This window comes from Anser anser (genome assembly GCF_964211835.1).
Source record: "Anser anser genome assembly, chromosome: 1".
NCBI classification, from domain to species: Eukaryota; Metazoa; Chordata; class Aves; order Anseriformes; family Anatidae; genus Anser; species Anser anser.
In genome coordinates this window covers 115,969,614-115,989,127 of record NC_139720.1, presented here as the reverse complement: position 1 = coordinate 115,989,127, position 19,514 = coordinate 115,969,614, and the positions used below count along the sequence as shown (strand labels likewise).

The 19,514-nt window shown below is 36.8% G+C and overlaps 1 protein-coding gene across 8 annotated transcripts in view; it reads left to right on the top strand.

The window, feature by feature from the left end:
- DSCAM (DS cell adhesion molecule) overlaps positions 1-19,514 on the top strand; it is a 484,619-nt gene that overhangs the window by 425,130 nt on the left and 39,975 nt on the right. For all 8 annotated transcript variants that reach the window (XR_014577293.1, XR_014577294.1, XM_083819320.1 and 5 more), the window contains 6 exons: positions 3,722-3,839; positions 4,699-4,862; positions 8,178-8,276; positions 8,866-9,054; positions 11,315-11,605; positions 16,873-17,049. Coding sequence is in view for 6 of the 8 variants with exons in the window: in XM_083819320.1 (XP_083675446.1) it covers positions 3,722-3,839; positions 4,699-4,862; positions 8,178-8,276; positions 8,866-9,054; positions 11,315-11,605; positions 16,873-17,049 (1,038 nt within the window). In the remaining 2 variants the exon portion in view is untranslated. The remainder of the gene's footprint in view (positions 1-3,721; positions 3,840-4,698; positions 4,863-8,177; positions 8,277-8,865; positions 9,055-11,314; positions 11,606-16,872; positions 17,050-19,514) is intronic.

Sequence of the window (19,514 nt, the reverse complement as noted above, 5' to 3'; positions counted from 1 at the left end):
ACTAGTTTTCTATTGTTTGTGCACCTGTTAGCAGTCTCAGAACATTATTAGAAGTTAAGCTATAAAGAAAATTGAAGTTAAGAATTTTCATGTTGTTTTACCACCTCGTTAAAAGCACTCAGTGCATGAAAGAAATAGATAATGCATAAGAAGCTGTGGGTATTTTCACAAAAATAATCCTCTATGCTTTTGTAATGTGCACTTCTGAGTTATGATCTGCAATCCTACCACTGTCCTACGCTGCTGTGAAGTTTGTATTACTTTCGCACATCACAATACAATGAAACACACAGGATATTGAAAATCAGAACTACAACAGAAATGTGCTCTGGAGATCTAATACCAAACCTATGACTTAATGAAGTATTCACTGTTAAAATAACTACTAAAAATAAATGAATATCAAGAAAAAGTTTGGTAATAATGGTGCCAAGTCATGCTGAAGGCTTCAGCAGGATTCCTGCATTATACATGCTTTGTTCTAATGTAACTGGCAGCAGTTAGAAATAGCTGAATATTTTGAGAAACATCGGAGAGGTGGAGAAGATAGGGACAACAGGATTAATATCTCATTTTAAATGAGATTTCAGATTTCATGTTGCAGAGGGAATGCCTGCATGGAACAGGAATTTGAGTTTTTGACCACTATTGTTCAGAATGCACTAGAGCTACTAGCAGCAGTCCAGATGCTTACAGATGTGTTTTGTAGACAGTCATAGCTGACAGCATCTCCTGCTGCTTTTTAAAGATTGCATGAGTGCCATTAGACATCTCCTGCAACAAAAACCTGCCATCACTGAAGAAAAATGAGCCTTGTAACACTAATTTTAGTGGCATCAACATTTTGTATCACGTATGCAGTCTCTGGGTAGAATGAGTATTTTTCAGTTTCAGTAGCTAATTAGCCCATGGCTTGTGGCAGTATAGGCCTTTGTAAATCTTTTCTAGAAGATATGTCCTTAGGAGTGCCACAGTGGAAAGCAAGTCTGTTTCATTAGACTTAATGACCAACCATTGCCTTAGCATTATTCAAGTGTATCACCTCCTTGAGGCAGCACAAGCGGCAACACCCTCCTCAGAGGCTAACCATCAGAGCAGCCAGGAGGGAGCCAGGTCTGCTCAGCTCCTGTAATGCCAGGAGTGGACGTGCCAGTATTTGGTAGTTGGTAAAGTAGCATCGTGCCAATACCTAACCTGGACTTTTTCCATTATACTAAATCTTTTAAAAAGCTATTTCTTATGTTTTCAATTAAAATTGTGACCAAAGAAAAATCTCTTGGAAAGCTTAATCTTCCACAAGGCTTGAAGAGAACATAGACTACACTGTCCAAACTGGTCGTATAATCTATGAAATCATTTCTTTTTATGAATATCTCAAATCCCACTGCAGTCCACTGAAGTAATTTCCCTTCACTCCAAAAGGTTTTTTCCATTACGTAAGATTATTTTTTTTTTAATTTCGTTAGTAGAGGATAAAAACCCATTGAGTTGAAACATCACAGTTATATTTGATGCTAGCTAGCAATTTTTCCAATTGGTGCAAAAAGGATTATTAAATGCAAGGTCTGATCAATGTGCATGATTGAAGAAGATCAAGATTAAAAGTATTATTAAATATTTCAAGTATCTGTATTCAGTATGTGTCTTTGAAATGTATGTTTAAAGTCTGAAAAGTCAATTTCTATCAAAGGTAATTTTTGAGTAATAAATCAGAATGAAACTTAACACATCTTCAGTGTTTATGTATATTATACACTGAAACTACAGGAATGATACTTTGTTTATATATTTAGCTGACCTGAAAGGTGACATGAATAGAACTGATGTAAGTGTCTGTTCATGTTTGTGGACTTCACATAGACTCTTTGAGGTGTACTAACATGTTAATATATGGAGGTTTATTTTGCTTAATTCTTTAACTGTTGTAACAAGCCTATCCCTCTTAAAGTTCATGGGAAAATGTCATGTTGAAAGAAAAAAAATAGGTTTGAATTCTGGAGCCAATAGGGGAATTGGGCAATATATTTAAAATATAAATTATCACTAGAACTTAGCATTAAAATAAATTGAGCTTTCTCAATGAATAAAAAAGAAAATAATATTTCCAGGCACTTTGTTAGAATCTGTGCTTTCTCAGAAAACAGGAAAGAGAAACTTCAGTTGACATGTCTTGAACTCCTTCAGTCTTGAGGTCATAAGCTGAAAATACATAATTATCTCTACATTTTTCATGAGTTCTTTTGTAGAACATTTTCCAAAAAGAAGCCACTCTTATCTCCACATTTGAAGTCAGTGTTCTTGTATAGCTTAGCCTCTACAGAAATACCTGACAGATAATATACAGAAATATTAATTTGGGGTTGTCTTTTGGGTTCTAATACAAACTTAATAGACCCAAACTTTTGTTCGTTTGTTTATTTAAACACACAGTATGATCATTTATATTACTCTGAGGATATATCTACACACTCGAATGAACTTTTCTAAGGCACCTAAAAGCTTCTCTGTGTATTCAATCCAGTATTTTGGAACTATTATGGACTATAAGCTGTCCTAAAATCAGTCCTGTTAATTTCTGGTAATTCTCAGCTGCCAGAATGGCTCCAATTTGTCATTGCAAAAAAGTGCCGAACACTCCTTTCTGGCTCCACTCCCTGACCAAAGCAGTGACAACAAACCATCCTGCCTTTAACTGACCTGGAAAAAAACTACCAACACAGTTTGAATATATTCGGTGGAATCACACTTATGCCATCCCATTAAACAGTGTAATTACCGTTGGAAAAAAGAGGTTTAGTCTCAGATGTTGACCAACACCACCCTGTTGCTAGAGATAAAATATACTGGACTGCATGATCACATAAATCATCTCATCCATGGTGAAAAATCTGTTTTTCAAGAATAAGGACCAGTTTGGACAGCAGACAGCAAAGGGTACTTGTGAAGAGCTTGATATGGTCCATTTCCACAAAGAGTTGAGAGAAGTATGTTTATTGTAGGTAACCAGAATCACCCAAAAAAAGAAAAAGAAAAAAAAAAAAAGAAAGAGATAACAGGAAAAATGATGATCACAGAATTATAACTGAGACATGAAAAGAGCTTTTCAGAAATTACCTGTGTTATAGAAGAGACAAGTTAAAAGATAGCTCCTGAGCCAATGAAAGCATAGCTTAGTAATTAAGAACTAATCCCAGTAACCTAAACCTGACAGAGAAATTGAGAGTACATGCAACTTTCTCCTCAGGAATATAAGCATTGGTTTTCTCATAGTTTAAATGAAGCCAAGACTTATTATAACAAATGTCATGTATCAGTAATTTAGCTTTTGTAAGACACCTGTCAATTGCAGACCCTTTCTGCTGGAATTTTGGACAGAAGCACCCATTTCACATAATTTTCATCCATAATATTTACTACAAAACAGATAAAGATCAGTAAAGATGATCAATAACTAGTTTTACTCTTTTGTTCCACAAGGACTCTTCCAGTCTTCCTTTTCATTTCTCTGCTAGTTATTTGTCTTCCAGATACTAAAACTGCAGCATTTGTTCTTAAGTAAGTAGCTGTTGTTATGAATTAAGTGGAGTAAGTTACCTAAAAGCATGGCTTTGAAAGAGATTGGTTCATGTTTCAAGGTTTAGTTCTGTGTGTGTGTGTTTCCCTTCAAATGACTGTATGAATAAGCACCTCATTTCAGTCTTCCTCACTCTCTCTTGCTCAGCTCCTGCCAGGATTTTGACGTTCAGCGGCACGGTGACAACTCCCTGGATGAAGGACATTGTCCTCCCTTGCAAAGCTGTTGGAGACCCAGCTCCAACAGTGAAATGGATGAAGGATAGGTAACCAGCAACTAAATGTATTACTCAAATAAAGTCCGTTTGCCTCAAATCCTGAAGATGGCGATGCTAGTGATCCTTCATGACAGAGAAGGATCAGAAGATAAGAAAAGGCTCATTTGCAGGGACTGCATGCAGTCACAGTAGAGGAGTTCAAAAATTCCTTGAACTAAAAGTAATTGGCTGTGGTGATTAGAAGGTATCGAAAAGAGAGGAAAAGTTATGAAGAAGGGGCAAAGGTTAAATCAAAATGTTAAATCTTGGTGACCTTTCTCTTTTAACTTTAGGGCCACAGTAGCATTTCAATCTGAGAAAGAAAATGTTTGATGCATTTCAGTCACTTTGGAGTGTATGAACAGTGTATAAACATGTGCCTTACACATTTCTTGTTTTCCCTTATTTTGTTTTGATCTGTAGTTTCACAGTTTGACAGAGTCACACATGGAAACACACACGGACAATAATTTTCATCCAAGCACTGTGTAAGCAGTGATACTGCAGTGCTCTGATACCATCTTTTGGATTGATACACATACATAACCTTTTTTTTATAATGATGTACTTTGTAGCCAGGAACAGTCTTTTATTTTTACAATTTATGAAAGGGCAGATAGTTAAGGAAGAAGTGAGTTCTCATTTTCACTCGAACGGGGACCAGGATATGTGTGTTCTTTAAGTGAATGGCAGGTGTTTCCCAGCAGAAAGTACTCCTTTGTTATCTTTATAAAGGAGGACCACCCCTCACCCCATCTCCGCCCCCAATTTTCTTTGTTTCTTTCTATTCTTAGTTCAAAAAAGTCCAATTCTGAGTAATTTTGATTGTAACTTCTTTAATGTATGCATTTTTTTTCCTGTGAGGTAGTAACGGGACACCCAGTCTAGTGATGATTGATGGACGAAGAAGCATCTTTAGCAATGGCAGCTTTGTCATCCGTACTGTGAAAGCAGAAGACTCTGGATACTACAGCTGTGTCGCCAGTAACAACTGGGGATCAGATGAAATAATTTTGAATTTGCAGGTACAAGGTAAGAATCTATCTCATAACTGTTATCACAACTGTTAACTGTTATGTGTTGGTAATACACAGGTATGTGCGTTTGCAGGTATATGTAAAATATTAGTACTAATCTACATTAATAAAAATTTTATTCTTCCAAATTAGTGAAGAAAGTATAATGCATGTCATTTTGACTCAGATGTCAGTATTTTCTTATATGGTATATATTTTGCTTTTGATTGAACATTTAACACACTTGCAGTTAACTCTCCATGTAAGATTTGGATGTTGGATTGACAACTGTTTGCATCCAGTTATTTTCTTGTTATTTTCCAAGAAGGTATGACCTTATGCCTTCTTCCAATAAAAAGTACATGTATTTATTTAAATATTGCAAAATTCGGAAAGAGAAGAAATCTTTTCTTTAGCTCTTAAGAAGCTATCAGCAGAAGTTTGCCTCTCTACTGACACTGGGAACAAAAACTTCATTATGCAAGAGCAGAATTTTGCTGATGAAAAATATGAAGAAACATTTAAAATGAAATGTCAGGATAAGGTCAACTAGCACATATTGCCAACTAATTTCCATATGTATGTTGAAATGTATGTAATGTATTTATTGGAATAGAATAGAATAGTTCAGTTGGAACAGACCTTTAAAGATCCTCTAGTCCAACTGCCTGACCATTTCACAGCTAACCATAATAATGAGGGCATCATTATCCAATTGCCTCTTGAATGCTGGCAGACATGTGGCATCAACCACGTCTCTAGGAAACCTGTTCCAGTGTTTTAACACCATTATTGTACAGAATTTTTTCCTGAAGTAAATAAATTTTTCCTAACATTGTTGATAAGTGAAAAGTAATGACAATACAGGAGTACACATTAACAGTAATGTCAAAAAGAGTATATGAATTTGCATACCAAGAATTCACTACTCAGGAGATGATCTTGCTCGCTCACACCAAAACAAAATTTGAACAAATGCTCAGAAGATAAATGTGCTTTAATTGGCTGCAAACTGTCATACTAGGGGGAAGCAAACCACTGAGTTAGGAATGTCTACCACACTGCAGCCAGTCACTCTCCATTCCCTGGATATGCAAACTAAGTTTCTAGTGCAGACATATGAGAGAACAGAAAGAGATTGTCTCAACCACAATGCAACTCTCTCTGCTTAAACCAGTCCACTAAGCCTTGAAACAAATGCCACAGCGTATATTAACTTAGCTCCAATCCAAGTGAGCCTAATGACGTTTTTTTGCAATGTTTGAAGCATGACCACAACAGAAAGCAGGGAGAGAAACACTGTCAAATGGAAACCGTAAATTTATATTTCACTAAGTACTTTCATAATTGCATATCCTTGCTGTTATTGAACAGCAGTAACTAAAAGAAAATCAATATTACTTCCCTCAGGGGCAGAGCAGGACTGGCATTTAATATGTGGGATCATCATCTTTTGTAGGTAGGGTGGAACTATGATGAAAGGTTTTACAATAAATATTCCACAGGGTAGTGTGTGCAGTCTCTCTCCATGGAATAAGCCAACTCAGTCAGAATAATCCATCTAATGTAGGAAATTTTCATTTAGAATATAAAGTGTCTTTTTTGTTTTCTTCAGCATTATTTAAGCCTGTAAGGGCAGTACAATACAACTTCTCTTTGAACTAGGCCTTAGTGGTAAACCAACAGCCTCCACTTGAACTGAAGCAGGGAGTGTTTCTTGGAGTTTTACTACTCTGCTGGTAGAGCTACCCCTTAAACATAGGCAAAGTAGGGAATGTCCTCTGGCAGCAGACTGCTGGACGTGACAGAGCATTTGTGACTCTGGGCTGCTTTGCTCATGGGACAGGGTCTGTCAAGCAGTAACCATGGCAGGGGAAAGGTAGTTCATGCCAGAATAAGCAAGAACACCACCACCCCTTCCCACTCTTGCAATGGCCGTGACCAGAGGCTGCCCTGGTGTCTCTTTTCCCTAACTTTCTGACCCAGTCCTGCCCCTGCTTCTTGGATCCTCTTCCCATTACAGGCACAGTCCATGCCTCTCTCCTTGATCTTGAGGCAGCAAAACTCAATGTTGATTACCTTTCCAAGAACCTTGGAGATGTCTGGAACACTTAAGAAAACAACCCATAAGATGAGACAGATATAGTGTCACTGTGCATGAGCAGAGAAATACAAAGAATTTGAAACAGGAACTCCTTTTCCCCTGCTTTCTATTTCTGAATCTAGAACTGTAGATGTAAAGCTCTTTTGTAAAGTGTCAGTAAATATTTACCCTTCAGGATCTTTTTACTAATTTGACTAGCTCTTTAGATTTCATCTGTCAATCTTCTCTTTTTTAACAAACGTTATCCTATATGGCCTTGATGGTTTTGTGCCATGGTTCTGGCTACCCCACTAGTACAACAGGACTAGCTAAATGATTCTGGAAGAAGTCAAAAATCATCTTGCCAGGCTATAACTTAGATGTTACCATATTGGCTCAGTGGACACATTTTATATGCCAGACTCTTGACAGCTCTATAAAGGTGGAAAGAAAGGTGGGTACTTTTCCACTTTCTGCTACTGAGCATTGAGCTCTGCAAACCCAGCCACTAATCTTGATGCAATTGGAGGAATTTCGGTTCTCCCTAGATTGGGTGCCTTATTGGGGTACGACATGCCTCCTTAACTTCATGATGGATTTTCCTCCAAAGGAAACTGGACACTGGGTAGCGGATGGGAGACAAGATCTTATCCCTGTGCTCTTTCAGAAGCAGATTCTGAGAACCATGACATTCTTAGGTCTCATAGTTTGGACACAACCGTAATGTTTATAGGGAGAAACAGAATTGAAGTATTTCGGGGTTTGTTCAGCCTCCCAGTTACGCTTGCAGAAACTTTTGTTAAGCACTTCTCTTTTCATTTTTACCATAATAACTTTCAAATGCATTCATGAGTGGGTGGGACATCATTTGCAAATGGACATCTGTTCCCTGCCACTAAGAATTCAGCTTCTTCCTAAAACAGATATGAAAAATAATGGAAAAAAAAAATATTTGGGTAGCTCATATGGCATGTAGAAAGAGGTCTGACAGGACATATACTCAAAATTCAAAGAAAATCAAGGGTTAAGAACTGAAAGACAAAACTGTGTAAAAATTTAAACATAAAAAATGAGAGCCTGTCTGCTCTTGTCTTAACCAAGGATGTCAGCCAAACAGACACTTTGACAGAAATAATTTGCATTTTTTTGCAACTCAAAACAGTTATTTGATAAATGACTGTTAGGTGGGATTAAGATCACATCTAATAATTTGAATCTATTTTCTATTTTTAACTATTCCCCATCCAGTTCCACCAGACCAGCCAAGACTTACTGTGTCCAAAACTACATCTTCCTCCATCACTCTTTCCTGGATACCTGGAGACAATGGTGGCAGTTCTATCCGAGGTAATATAATCCAGGTTAATTGCAACTTTTTCCTAAATTGTCATATGTTGATAAGATTAGTATATAATTATGATTGGCTCAAAAAAAAAAAAAAGAAAAAGAATAAAGAATAACAAAGTAATCTGTATTGCTGTCAGTTTTTAATGTGCACCATCATAGCAATAACAGCTTTCAGCAAATTGCAGTTTCTCTTTGTGGTGGTTTAATCACAGATTTAATCACATTCTTCTAGTGTATCCTCATCTGTTATGACAGTTACACTCTCTGATTTTCTAGACATGTAATCTCTAACCATTCATTATTGAGGGTCCAGGTTTATCATCTGGTCTTTATTGCTGATTGAAGGGTATTTAGAAATGTCTATCCCTTTCTTTTCCCTTTGAAGCTATCATTAAAATGATATTTAAGCTGTTGTAAGGGTAGGCAATGTGTGTATTGCTTGATGTCTTTTAGTCAGAGGAGAGCTGTATGTCTCCCTGTGCACAGGAGTTATCTAGCTTCATGAGGTCTTTAAAATTATTTGTCATATTATCTTCAGAATTTGTGATTCATGTCAGGTTTATCATTGCCATTTGTGCCTTGTCTGCAGGTTATATTTTGCAGTACTCAGAAGATAACAGTGAGCAGTGGGGCAGTTTTCCCATTAGCCCTAGTGAGAGGTCCTACCGCTTAGAAACATTGAAATGTGGCACTTGGTACAAGTTTACTCTAACTGCACAGAATGGAGTGGGGCCAGGACGCATCAGTGAGATCATTGAGGCCAAAACGCTTGGAAAAGGTATGTTAATTTGCATCCCCCTTTGCCCACCTAAAGCTTTTGCATTGTGCTGTAGATCTTGGTTTGATTAGATGATGGGTTTGGATATTTTAATATTGGCTTTGGAAACATTTCCAATTCTGTCCATTTTGTCCATGTTATGACAGAAACGGCTGTCTCTGTGAGACTCAAAGTGTGTATCAGCTGATATTTTTTCCTTATATCATTAATAATTTCATTCAAAAATGGGTTGGTAGATACTTTGGAAGTCAGTATCGCTGTTATCACAGGCTATAACATTTTCCAAGAGGAAATTGCTTCCTGTACTGATGTAAAAATCAGGATGTTATTTGTCTGAGTGCTGAAGGAAGAGGAGCATACGTTTATATATAGTGCAAGTGGAGCCAATGTCTTATTTCTGCTCTGAGCTGGTATTGCAGGAGCTATGCAAGTAACAAACACCCTTTGAACAGAATAGGTGCCAAAAATAAAGTAGAAGTTTGCGTAAAGTTCTGCAAGGCAAAACAGATAAATCTGTGGAGTTTTCAAGTAACTGAGCAGTGGGTCCCATGGTCCTAGTTGCTGAGTGTAGTTCTCCATGAAAATGTCTTGCAATTATGAACAGATTTGGCATACACCCAGTTAAAGATGTAGTAAGTCCGCAGAGTGGAGTAGCTTTGCATAATGCCTTGAAGATCGCCCCATCTTGCATCTCTTCACACTGGTTATAAGTACTCTGATTTGAGAGTTGTTTCATAATAAAGTTAGTTTACAGTGATAGGTATGTCTGTCCTATATACTATTTATCACACCTGCGCTGTTGCAAATCTCTAGAGTGTCACAGCAAAGTGGGAAATTTTATTTGACACTCAGTGGCATAAGGAAGACCTGGTATGCAGTAGATGTAACTGCTATGACTTGCTGAAGCTCAGGAGAGGCAGCAGATCACTTCGTACATACTGAGTATATTGGTGGCCAGGGAGAATGATCCACTCACTGACTTTAAAGAAAGTGACATGTAGAGAACAAGATGATGGATGTTCTAGATTTCTTTGACTGAAATGGGGAGAGGTTTATGCATGCTACAGGTAACATGCAAGTAGTTCATGAGAAAGCAGATTTCTCAGCCTTTTGAATTTCTCTGGGATTTGACATACATACCTGTGTTACATTTACAGACTGAAAAAAGTATTGTGTGATTTAGAATATTAAAGTCATTCTTGTTCACGTGAATGCTGTAGAAGCATCTCTATCTAAAGCTATTAACAAAGCCAACTAAAATAATTCATAATCCATAACAGGAATCACCAATTTCTTTTAGATTCCTGTAGAAGTGAGTATATATTTTGGAACATCATCAAGAAAGACAAAAATAAAAAAGGCCTCATAGGATAAGATGCTGGTATGGCATGGGATGAAACAGCACATTATAGATAATTTTTATTAGATTAGTTGTAGCTTCCAAAAGTAAAAATATTTTTTTCTGCTAAGCAGTTAGCAGAATAATACTTTTAAGTACTCTACAATAATCTCTGATGTAAATAATATTTGCTGATGACCTGTTTTGTCCACCTACTGTTATTATTTCAGTTCTAAAGTGCCACTTTAACTGTCAGTATACCCCTATTACATAGAATTGTCAAAAAACTTTAATTTATATATCATCTGAAACAATATTAGATCCCAAAGCAAGACCAGTATGTAGAAATGTCAACCTGCCAACCCTTTTCTGAATGGAAACAACTCATAAATATAAAACTCAAAGTATATATTATTTTCAAATACATGTGCAATGCCAACATATCAATATTTCAAATATATATATATTGTTGCATTTTCCTCAAAATTGACATTTTCTGCAAATGAAAAACCTCTGTATACTCAGAAAAAAAAAAAGGAAAGCACACAATTTCTTTTCTTTTTTTTTGCAAGGCAGTAAACAGGGGCATTTAATGATATGAAGTTTCTGCCCTAGATTCACAAGCTGACTCTTGCCAATATATGCAAACTGACAAATCAGGTCCATACAGAGGCATATGGATATTTTTCACATATGGATTTGAAAATCTAGGTTTTTGAGTCTGGCACATAGTGTGAAGAAACCTTTAAGAAGGCAAGGGGTTGCGGGGAAGGAGGTACCAGGGAAGGAGTAAAATATATAGATATTGAGTCTGGTACAGCTAGGACTGTACCAGAAATAATATATTTTAATATTATATTTTTGAGAGCCCTATATCTGTAATACTCAAGAGTTTCACTTGAAATATATCATTGCGTCCAGAGCCACAGTTTTCAAAGGAACAAGAACTCTTTGCTAGTATCAATACCACAAGAGTGAGGCTGAACCTGATAGGCTGGAATGATGGTGGCTGCCCCATCACCTCCTTCACCCTGGAGTACCGGCCATTTGGGACGACAGTCTGGACAACTGCTCAGCGGACATCCCTGTCAAAGTCCTACATACTGTATGACCTCCAGGAGGCAACCTGGTACGAACTGCAAATGAGAGTATGCAACAGTGCTGGCTGTGCAGAGAAACAAGCCAAATTTGCAACGCTTAATTATGATGGCAGTAAGTATATCTTTTTAGTTACGTGTCCAAGGTACTGTTTTTATTCTGACTTCTTGTCTGATGCTTTTGCTTATGTCTCTCTGTCTGTTTCCTTCCTTCCTTCCTTCCTTCCTTCCTTCCTTCCTTCCTTCCTTCCTTCCTTTTTTTTTTCACACAAAATCCTTTTTAAATCTGCTTAGCTGTGCTGTAAGAGGGATAACTGTCTCAAAGATGTAAAATGCCTATAGATTTCATGACACTAGGCTGCCAGGCAGAAAAGAGGAATTGTTTATTTGTCCTCACTGAGGAAGATATCCAGCACCAAAGTCAATCGACCATAAGACACACAACCATAAGACACCAGGTGTCATTACTTCCAGTGCTCACAGAAGCACTTGCTAGTATTTCATGCATCTCTTCCACGAGATTTTTGTCTTCCATACAATTGGTTCCTGCAGCAATTTATTGTGGTGACTTGCCTCATTGCCATTCCATGCAATGTCCTTGTGACACAGCTGAAAACCTATTACGTGACACAATGGAGCAGCTAACTAGCTTGTCTTCCGGGAAAGCCGCCGGACAACATCCTCCAAGGGCAAAGCGATGGCAGTGCTATTATCCCTATTTACAGACAGGGAAGAGTGAAACTAATGGGTGTGACAGATGGCTCTATCATGCTCAGCAGCAGGGCACAGGGGATGGAGGAATCGTTGCATCCTGCCTTTTTTGCCAGGGGTTACTGCCCACACTTGGATAAGCCAGAACAAGAGGGTGAGAGCAAACACGCCAATTTGTCAGTCACTTCAGCTCATATCCTGCTGTATTTATTGAAAGTGATGGTGGCACATGTGTGCTTCTGCTGACTCTGTAGTGGGGAATGGCGGTATTTCTGGCAAAACAGCAGTACAGATGGCTCCAGATGGCGATCTCTTGAATTGTTCTAGTGTGAATTGCCAGAGCTTTTCTGGAGACATTCAGTGTAATACGTTGTCATGTTGCCAGAGATATTGTGCTGCATTATGCAATCACTTTGTTACATCTGTACTGTTAAATTAAACAACAGGACTAGTGAGCAAGTTCAAACAAGAACAGATAATTGCCCAGCTACAGCACCAAATTGCTAACCATTCATGATTCTGTATTGTTAACACATCTCCCTGCCACAGAGCTGGCCCACACAAACCAGCGCTCTCCAGGAGAATCCCCTGCTATGGTTCAGGGAAGAGCAGGCAACAAGGCCCATTCCCAGCCAGAAGTGTAGGCTATGGATCTGTCAGAGCTTAAACCTCTGCACCTTACCCATCTTCTAATGCTACCACACTCTATGTACCTGCTAACTAACAGTTCTTGCAGACAACTAACACACGCTCTTGTAGCTGTCCTTTCACGAATAACACTCACCACAGTGAAAACATGAGGGGATGTATCATTTTGATAAGCTGCCACAGGGCCCTCACATTCTTTCAGAAACTCCAAAAAAAAAATTAAGAGAAATTTTTTTCTCAGCTCTTGAGGCCTATAGAAAAAGAAGATCCAAGTACTTCTTATACAAATGCTGACAGATCTTGCCGGGTAGACTTAGAACCTGTTTTATTAAGCAGTAAATGTCAATAACTTGTTCAAATATTATGGGCTAACTTATTTCCATTTTACTTAGCTTATCTTCTTTCCTTTCCAATTTCTTTCTACTGGTGCCATAACTTTCAGTTATTTTTTTTTTTAAATATATTCACAATTATTGTTACATGTATATGGCTGGGACAGTCTTAAGACATATCTTAAAATGGGATGATCTGCAAACGCAATTCTGGAACCTCAAACTCCCACTGATAACACTGCAATCAAACATTCTTACAATGACCTGATTTGAAATGTTGTCAGACTCTGATTTTTGTCTACATAGCTTGTTTTCACTTACTGTGACCTACATGCCATTTTGATTCTGTGTTACTGTATGGCATCTTTAAAAGTGAGAAAATGAAACAATAAAAATGGTTGCAGCATTAAATTTCCTGGGCCACTGCTTTTGGTCAGCTTGAAAATTTTTCATTTATGGCATTGATGGTTTTATTTGTCAAGCATGCCTTGCCAGGACTTTATTGTGCCTCAGAGAGGCAATATGATCTCAAATAATAGCCACAACATTGAGAGGGGAAGACATGACTAGACAAGTGGATTTCAGTTCTCAAGTTGTCTGAATTTGTTATATTTGTTGCAGAACTAAAATGATAAGATCATTCTTATTATCATTAGGGAAACTGAAACTGGTGTATTCCCACATAAAGGGTTTTATGGAAGAGCTTTTTCAGTGCTTCTAAAACAAAATATGTCCCTACAGAGTCCCAGCTTCCCATTCATTCATTCAGTGATAAACTGTGTAGGCTTAAAGGTGCTTCAGACCTGGAAAATAGTGTCTGCCAAGAAATCAACATGTTCTAACAATAATTCCTGCAGAATCTTTTTGCTTTCATAGACAGTGATTTTTTTTTTCTTTCACAAAAAACATGCCAGTGGAAACTTTCTGGCCAGCTCTTGCTTTTGAGTATTAATCCTACCTCTACCATTGATTCCTTTTGTGATATGAGACTAGCTTCTTCCAGCTTCTAGGGGTCACAACTGCCCTTAGGGTAAAGCAGATACAAGGATGGGTCTTTGAAGTTCTGATAATACTCCTCTGAATGTTCTAGGATACAAAATGCTGCAAATGTGTTAGGAGCATTAGTTGTCTTAGGCTAAAGCCTTTGCCAAATTTGTAGAAGTCCTTGAGTTACATCTTCTTTCAGTCAATTTGTCTGAACTTCAATAGCTGATCTGCACTAGAGCTCCTGAGAAATATCATGGCTAAGTATAATTCACCTGAAATCCCTTCACGATGAATCGTGTCAAAAGGTTAATGACAGGTCTATGTACAGGTCTTTGCTTTCTGTTCATAGATATTTCAGCTAACCACTTTCAGCTTGCAGGATATTGTGACCTCCCTGCCCCTTGTTTTTCAGAACATTTGCACTCAACGCTTAAGGAGATATTTTTAGCAATGTGCAGCTGTAGTGTGTAGCACTGAAAAGGAGCTTCCTGGCTCAGAGATCAGCTGCTCAGTAGCCCTGACATTAAATCAGATCAGCTTGGTAGGAGCTCTAAACTCTGTTAATTGATTTTAGCCCACCAGGAGACTTCCTACCATGAAGAACACTTAGGACACAGGAAAACACTTCACAGTCCTAAAGTCACAAGGTGCAATGGGAGATGCTGGAAGGACATAGGGGAAAATTGGGTCAGAGACATTCAGATTTCAACTCCTATGAAGCACCAGTAAAGCAGGCTAACAAAAGACAATGATGAATTGACCTGAAATTTAAAATAAATAAATAAATAAATATTTCCAGTTTGTCTGGGACTTTACTCTGGGAAAACCTTTCACTTTTTTACTTCTAGCCACAACCTAGGATTACAACAAATGTTGAAATGGTATTTTCTCAATGGATAGCAGATTTAGGTTATGGCAATTTTTAATTCCATTGGTGAATATCCACACATGGATAATGTGGAGGATACGTAAACTTACAGTTTAACTGAAATTGAAGCCACTTGAATCAAAGTATTAGGGAGATCAAGACATAATTTCAGGCAATATTGAACGCAACAGTCTTTAGCCAGTCATCTGTGTCACTCTAATTCAGTGTAAAGTTCGTCCCTTTAGTATTCAGCAGGATCTAGAGACAGTTATTAGTATTTCCTTCAAGAATTCACAGGCCTTTCCATTTCTCCGTCTAATCACTTTCTTTGCCTTTAGTCGGTTAAGACAAGAAGAAAAAATCCTGCTGTGTATTTATTCCAAGCAATGGAAAATTACAAAATTATAGAAAATTATGGGAAAGAAATGCAATATAAAATTAGAAAAATATTCAGAATACAACTGTAAGATTTTTTTTTTCTGAAGTACTTAATATAGCTTTGGGTTGTAGCTTTTTTGTTTATCTCCATCCCTTAAGAGAACTATTCTTTTTATATACAACTCAAACAGCTCTTATAAACAAACAAACAAACAAAACATGCCTACAGATTCGCATTTCCACTGTGGTTATCACCCTTGCATTGTACTGCATCATATCTTTTTTCACTTTTTTTTTTTCTTTTGTTTCTGTGATACTCTGTGGTACGTAATGAGATATAACTATATCACACAATTCAGCAATTAAAATGTAAAAAATGTGCCTGTTTTTCTTTCTCATCTTCCTTACTTTTAGCAAGTAAGTAGCCAATTTTATGTTTCAGTAGCTGGTTAAAATTGAATAGCTTTCATCGACAGTCATCACAGTTCACAATACTTGCGTATTTGTACCCATTTCAAACAAATCTGCATTTTATAGCCTCATTTGTAGTTGCATGTAGCAGTTTAATTGTAATCAGGAAATGAGTGAGAAGCTTTCCATACCTAAATAGTTTTCCAAAGAAAATGCTGTATTCTTCTCACGTCCTTTAGAAGCAAAGAAAAAAAGAATAGAAAAGTTCAGGTATTACATATCACCAGGAAGCCAGGTATATTCAAAATGCAAATATGTCCCAGAATGAAAAAGTGAGCTGCCTGCCAATGTGAGTGCTTTGCAGATTCATTTCCTTCATTTCACTCTCAAAATTTGCTCATTTTTATCCAGCGTTACTCTCCTGTTTTATTGATAAGTATAATGTCAGACTCTCTTTAGAGAATTAGCATCAGATTGGCTATCTGAATCTAAGATCAATAACACTGCTGAACCCCTAAGACATGATAAAAGAACGTAGAAGATTCATGTGATGCGTGTAGCACAAAATGTGTGTTGTCATATATGTCCCTTACAAAGAAAAGCCAAGCAGAGCATAAATCTGTTGTAGCCATGCTACTTTTCCATAGTAAAGATTAATATAGGTAGCAATTCTGAGATGTCTTAGAACTTTGGAATGATTTAAAGTACTTAAAATTAATTGTAGTACATGATTGTGTAATGAACACAGACTTCTTTTCCATATTTTTTTGGGGAAAAAAAAAAGCCATGACATTGTTGATGTATACACCTCTTTATGCCTCTTCTCAATTTCTAATAATTTGAGTCCCTGCTGTCAGTGGCTTGTTACCAGTGTGACTGATTATGCATGCATAGCCATTATACATACAAACATAGCATCCATCCTGAACATGAGAAATCCTTCTTTATGTTTTGCATGTGGTTGAAGCATATGATATGCCATATTTCCTGAGAACTCAATCTTTTGTCTTCATTAATAGGCATCTAATATCATGACACTGTTTCCAGGTACAATCCCTCCACTCATTAAGTCAGTTGTGCAAAGTGAGGAAGGGCTGGCAACCAACGAAGGGTTAAAGATGCTGGTGACCATTTCCTGTATCTTGGTTGGGGTCTTGCTGCTTTTTGTGATGCTGCTGATTGTGCGAAGGAGGAGGAGGGAGCAGAGACTGAAGAGGCTGCGAGGTAAGTTGAGAGCTGTGGCACTTATTCTTACATATACACACTCTCCAAACCCAGAAGTACAAGTGGGGCTGCATGTGACCAAATGGTTCAATCCCCAATTGGTATAATTTTCCTATAACATGTAGCAGGTAAAACATATGTGTTTTTTACAGAAATTCCTTCTTTCATCATTTTGTAGTCTAGTCAAACAATGAACCATATAACCACTGTTAACCATTATTTTGTATGAGGGAAAGGAAAATAATTCTCAAGTACTGGTGTTTGGGGATTTTTGTTGTGTTTTTTTTTTTTCTTTCTTTTTTTTTTCTTTATCTTGTGAATAGTCTCAATAACATAAAATCTTTTTTTTTTTTTTAAAAAAAGACTAAAATCAGATGTTCTGGAGATGGAAGGGTTTCAGTTTTCTAGCAGATGTTAAGTGATTCCAGAATTATGCAATTAATGTAGCCAGATGTTAGGCTAGAAAACACATCCAGATATTCTCAGATTTGTTACCATATTGTTTTCCTTATGATGTATTATAACAAAACTCTTAAAACAACTTTTCACTGTTCACTCACAATTCATTGTAGCTGAAAGTCCTTTTCTCTAATCTTTATTCAAATTCATGTTTCCTATGTGAATAAGTCTTAGATTTATGAATTCATTTAGCTGTATTGGGCTTCTAGTAAGCACCTCCAGCTGAGTCCCAACGAGGTTTTTGACCCTTGCACTCTGCAACTTCTGCACTTGGCCTTGTGGGCTTTGTAGTAGCACACGATAGTAAACATTACACTGAAATAATTTGAAAAATACCTTTCAAATCACATACTGAATAAAAAGCAACATGATTTATCATCCACAAACACGAATCTAAGGATTTCTAAGAATGACCAAAATGCTTAGTTATTTGTATTTTAACCAAAATATGTTTATGATATTAAAATCAGGGCCAACCTTATGTATCTCACCTTTGCATCTGTTCTTGTCTCTTTTGGGTCTCATTTTTCTCTTGGAATGATATTTTGGATATTTTTTTTGCAATGAAGACAGAGATAAAGGGCCCTTAGGCATGGGCAAATTCCTAGATCAAAGAGGACACTAGCCTTATAGTTCAGACAGAGCTCTTGAAATTAGGGCCTTTTGATTCTAAAGGTTGTTGTATAATAACTTTCTCATTTGAAATTTTTTAAGTCATTTACCTCTGAGAAATATTTTCTTCATCAAAAAAGTGGTGGAGTGGTGAAGAAAATGTTATTATCTTATCTTCTGAGAAATATTGTGTAATTCCATCCAGTAATGAGCAGGATATTTTGAGCCGTCTTGCTCCAGGAAATCATGGCTGTGAACATCTAGTTTTTCTTAGATTCTTGAGTTACAATCGCTTATGGAAGGCTGATGATTACCAGCCAATGTGGCTTTTCTACAATGTAAGATTTATCTGAATTATTTTCTCTCAAAATATAGGAATCTCAAAAAATATCTTCACTTAAACATAGCCAGTGACAAAGAAATCATCACTCCTTTTGATGGTCATCAGTATTTAACTACAATTTCTGTAAAAGTTACATCTCGCTTCTCATCTGAATTTGTCAAGCTACAACTCAACCTCAAAACCATTTAGTCCCATTATACTTGTGTCTGTCATGCAGTGACTGAAGTTCTCTTTTGTATCATATTTTTGGTCTTTGAGGATATTCTTTTTATATGGTAGTGATCAAGTAATTCTTTAATATTTTAATTGGTAAACTGAACAGATGAATCTTCTTGAATCTTTCTCTGTAATTATCCCATCATTCATTCCTTTCAAGGCTTTTCTCTGGTCCCCTTGTAATCTTCCAGTACCTTTCCTCATCTGTGTATGTTAGGAATTAATTTAGTATTCCAACAACACACACATCAGCACCAGATATAGAGACAAAAAATCTTTCTTCTTGTCCTTTTTATTCTTTTCTCCATACCTGTGAGAATCACCTTTTTGGCTGCAACATTACACTAAGAGTTTGCCTTTAATTTTTTATCCACTGAGATCATCTGATAATTCTCTAATTACAGTGCAATAGGATAACATTCTCCATTGTACAGCTAAGAATTGTATTCTTGATATATGTAACCATGTGGTCATATAATATAAATATAGATAAATTATTAGCTTGTGATCAGCCTACCTGAAGATCCAGATTGGTGACCTATTACTTTTATTATATTTTAGCTACCTAATTCTTATGTAATTTTCAAACTTTTATTAGATATTCTCTTATTTACTTCCAGACCACTGAGAAAACTACCAATAGTGTAATGTTCCATGGTGCATGAAGATAATAAATACTTTGTTTAAAATTGTATTTTGATATGTATCAATTTATATGTTGGAAATCATATATGATGGTTGCCATGTTAATTTTTTGCATTATTGCGCCTTTCTTAGTAAAATGTTTTGAAGTACAAAAACTTTGTTCTAAAGGAATTTAAATATAATATTTAGA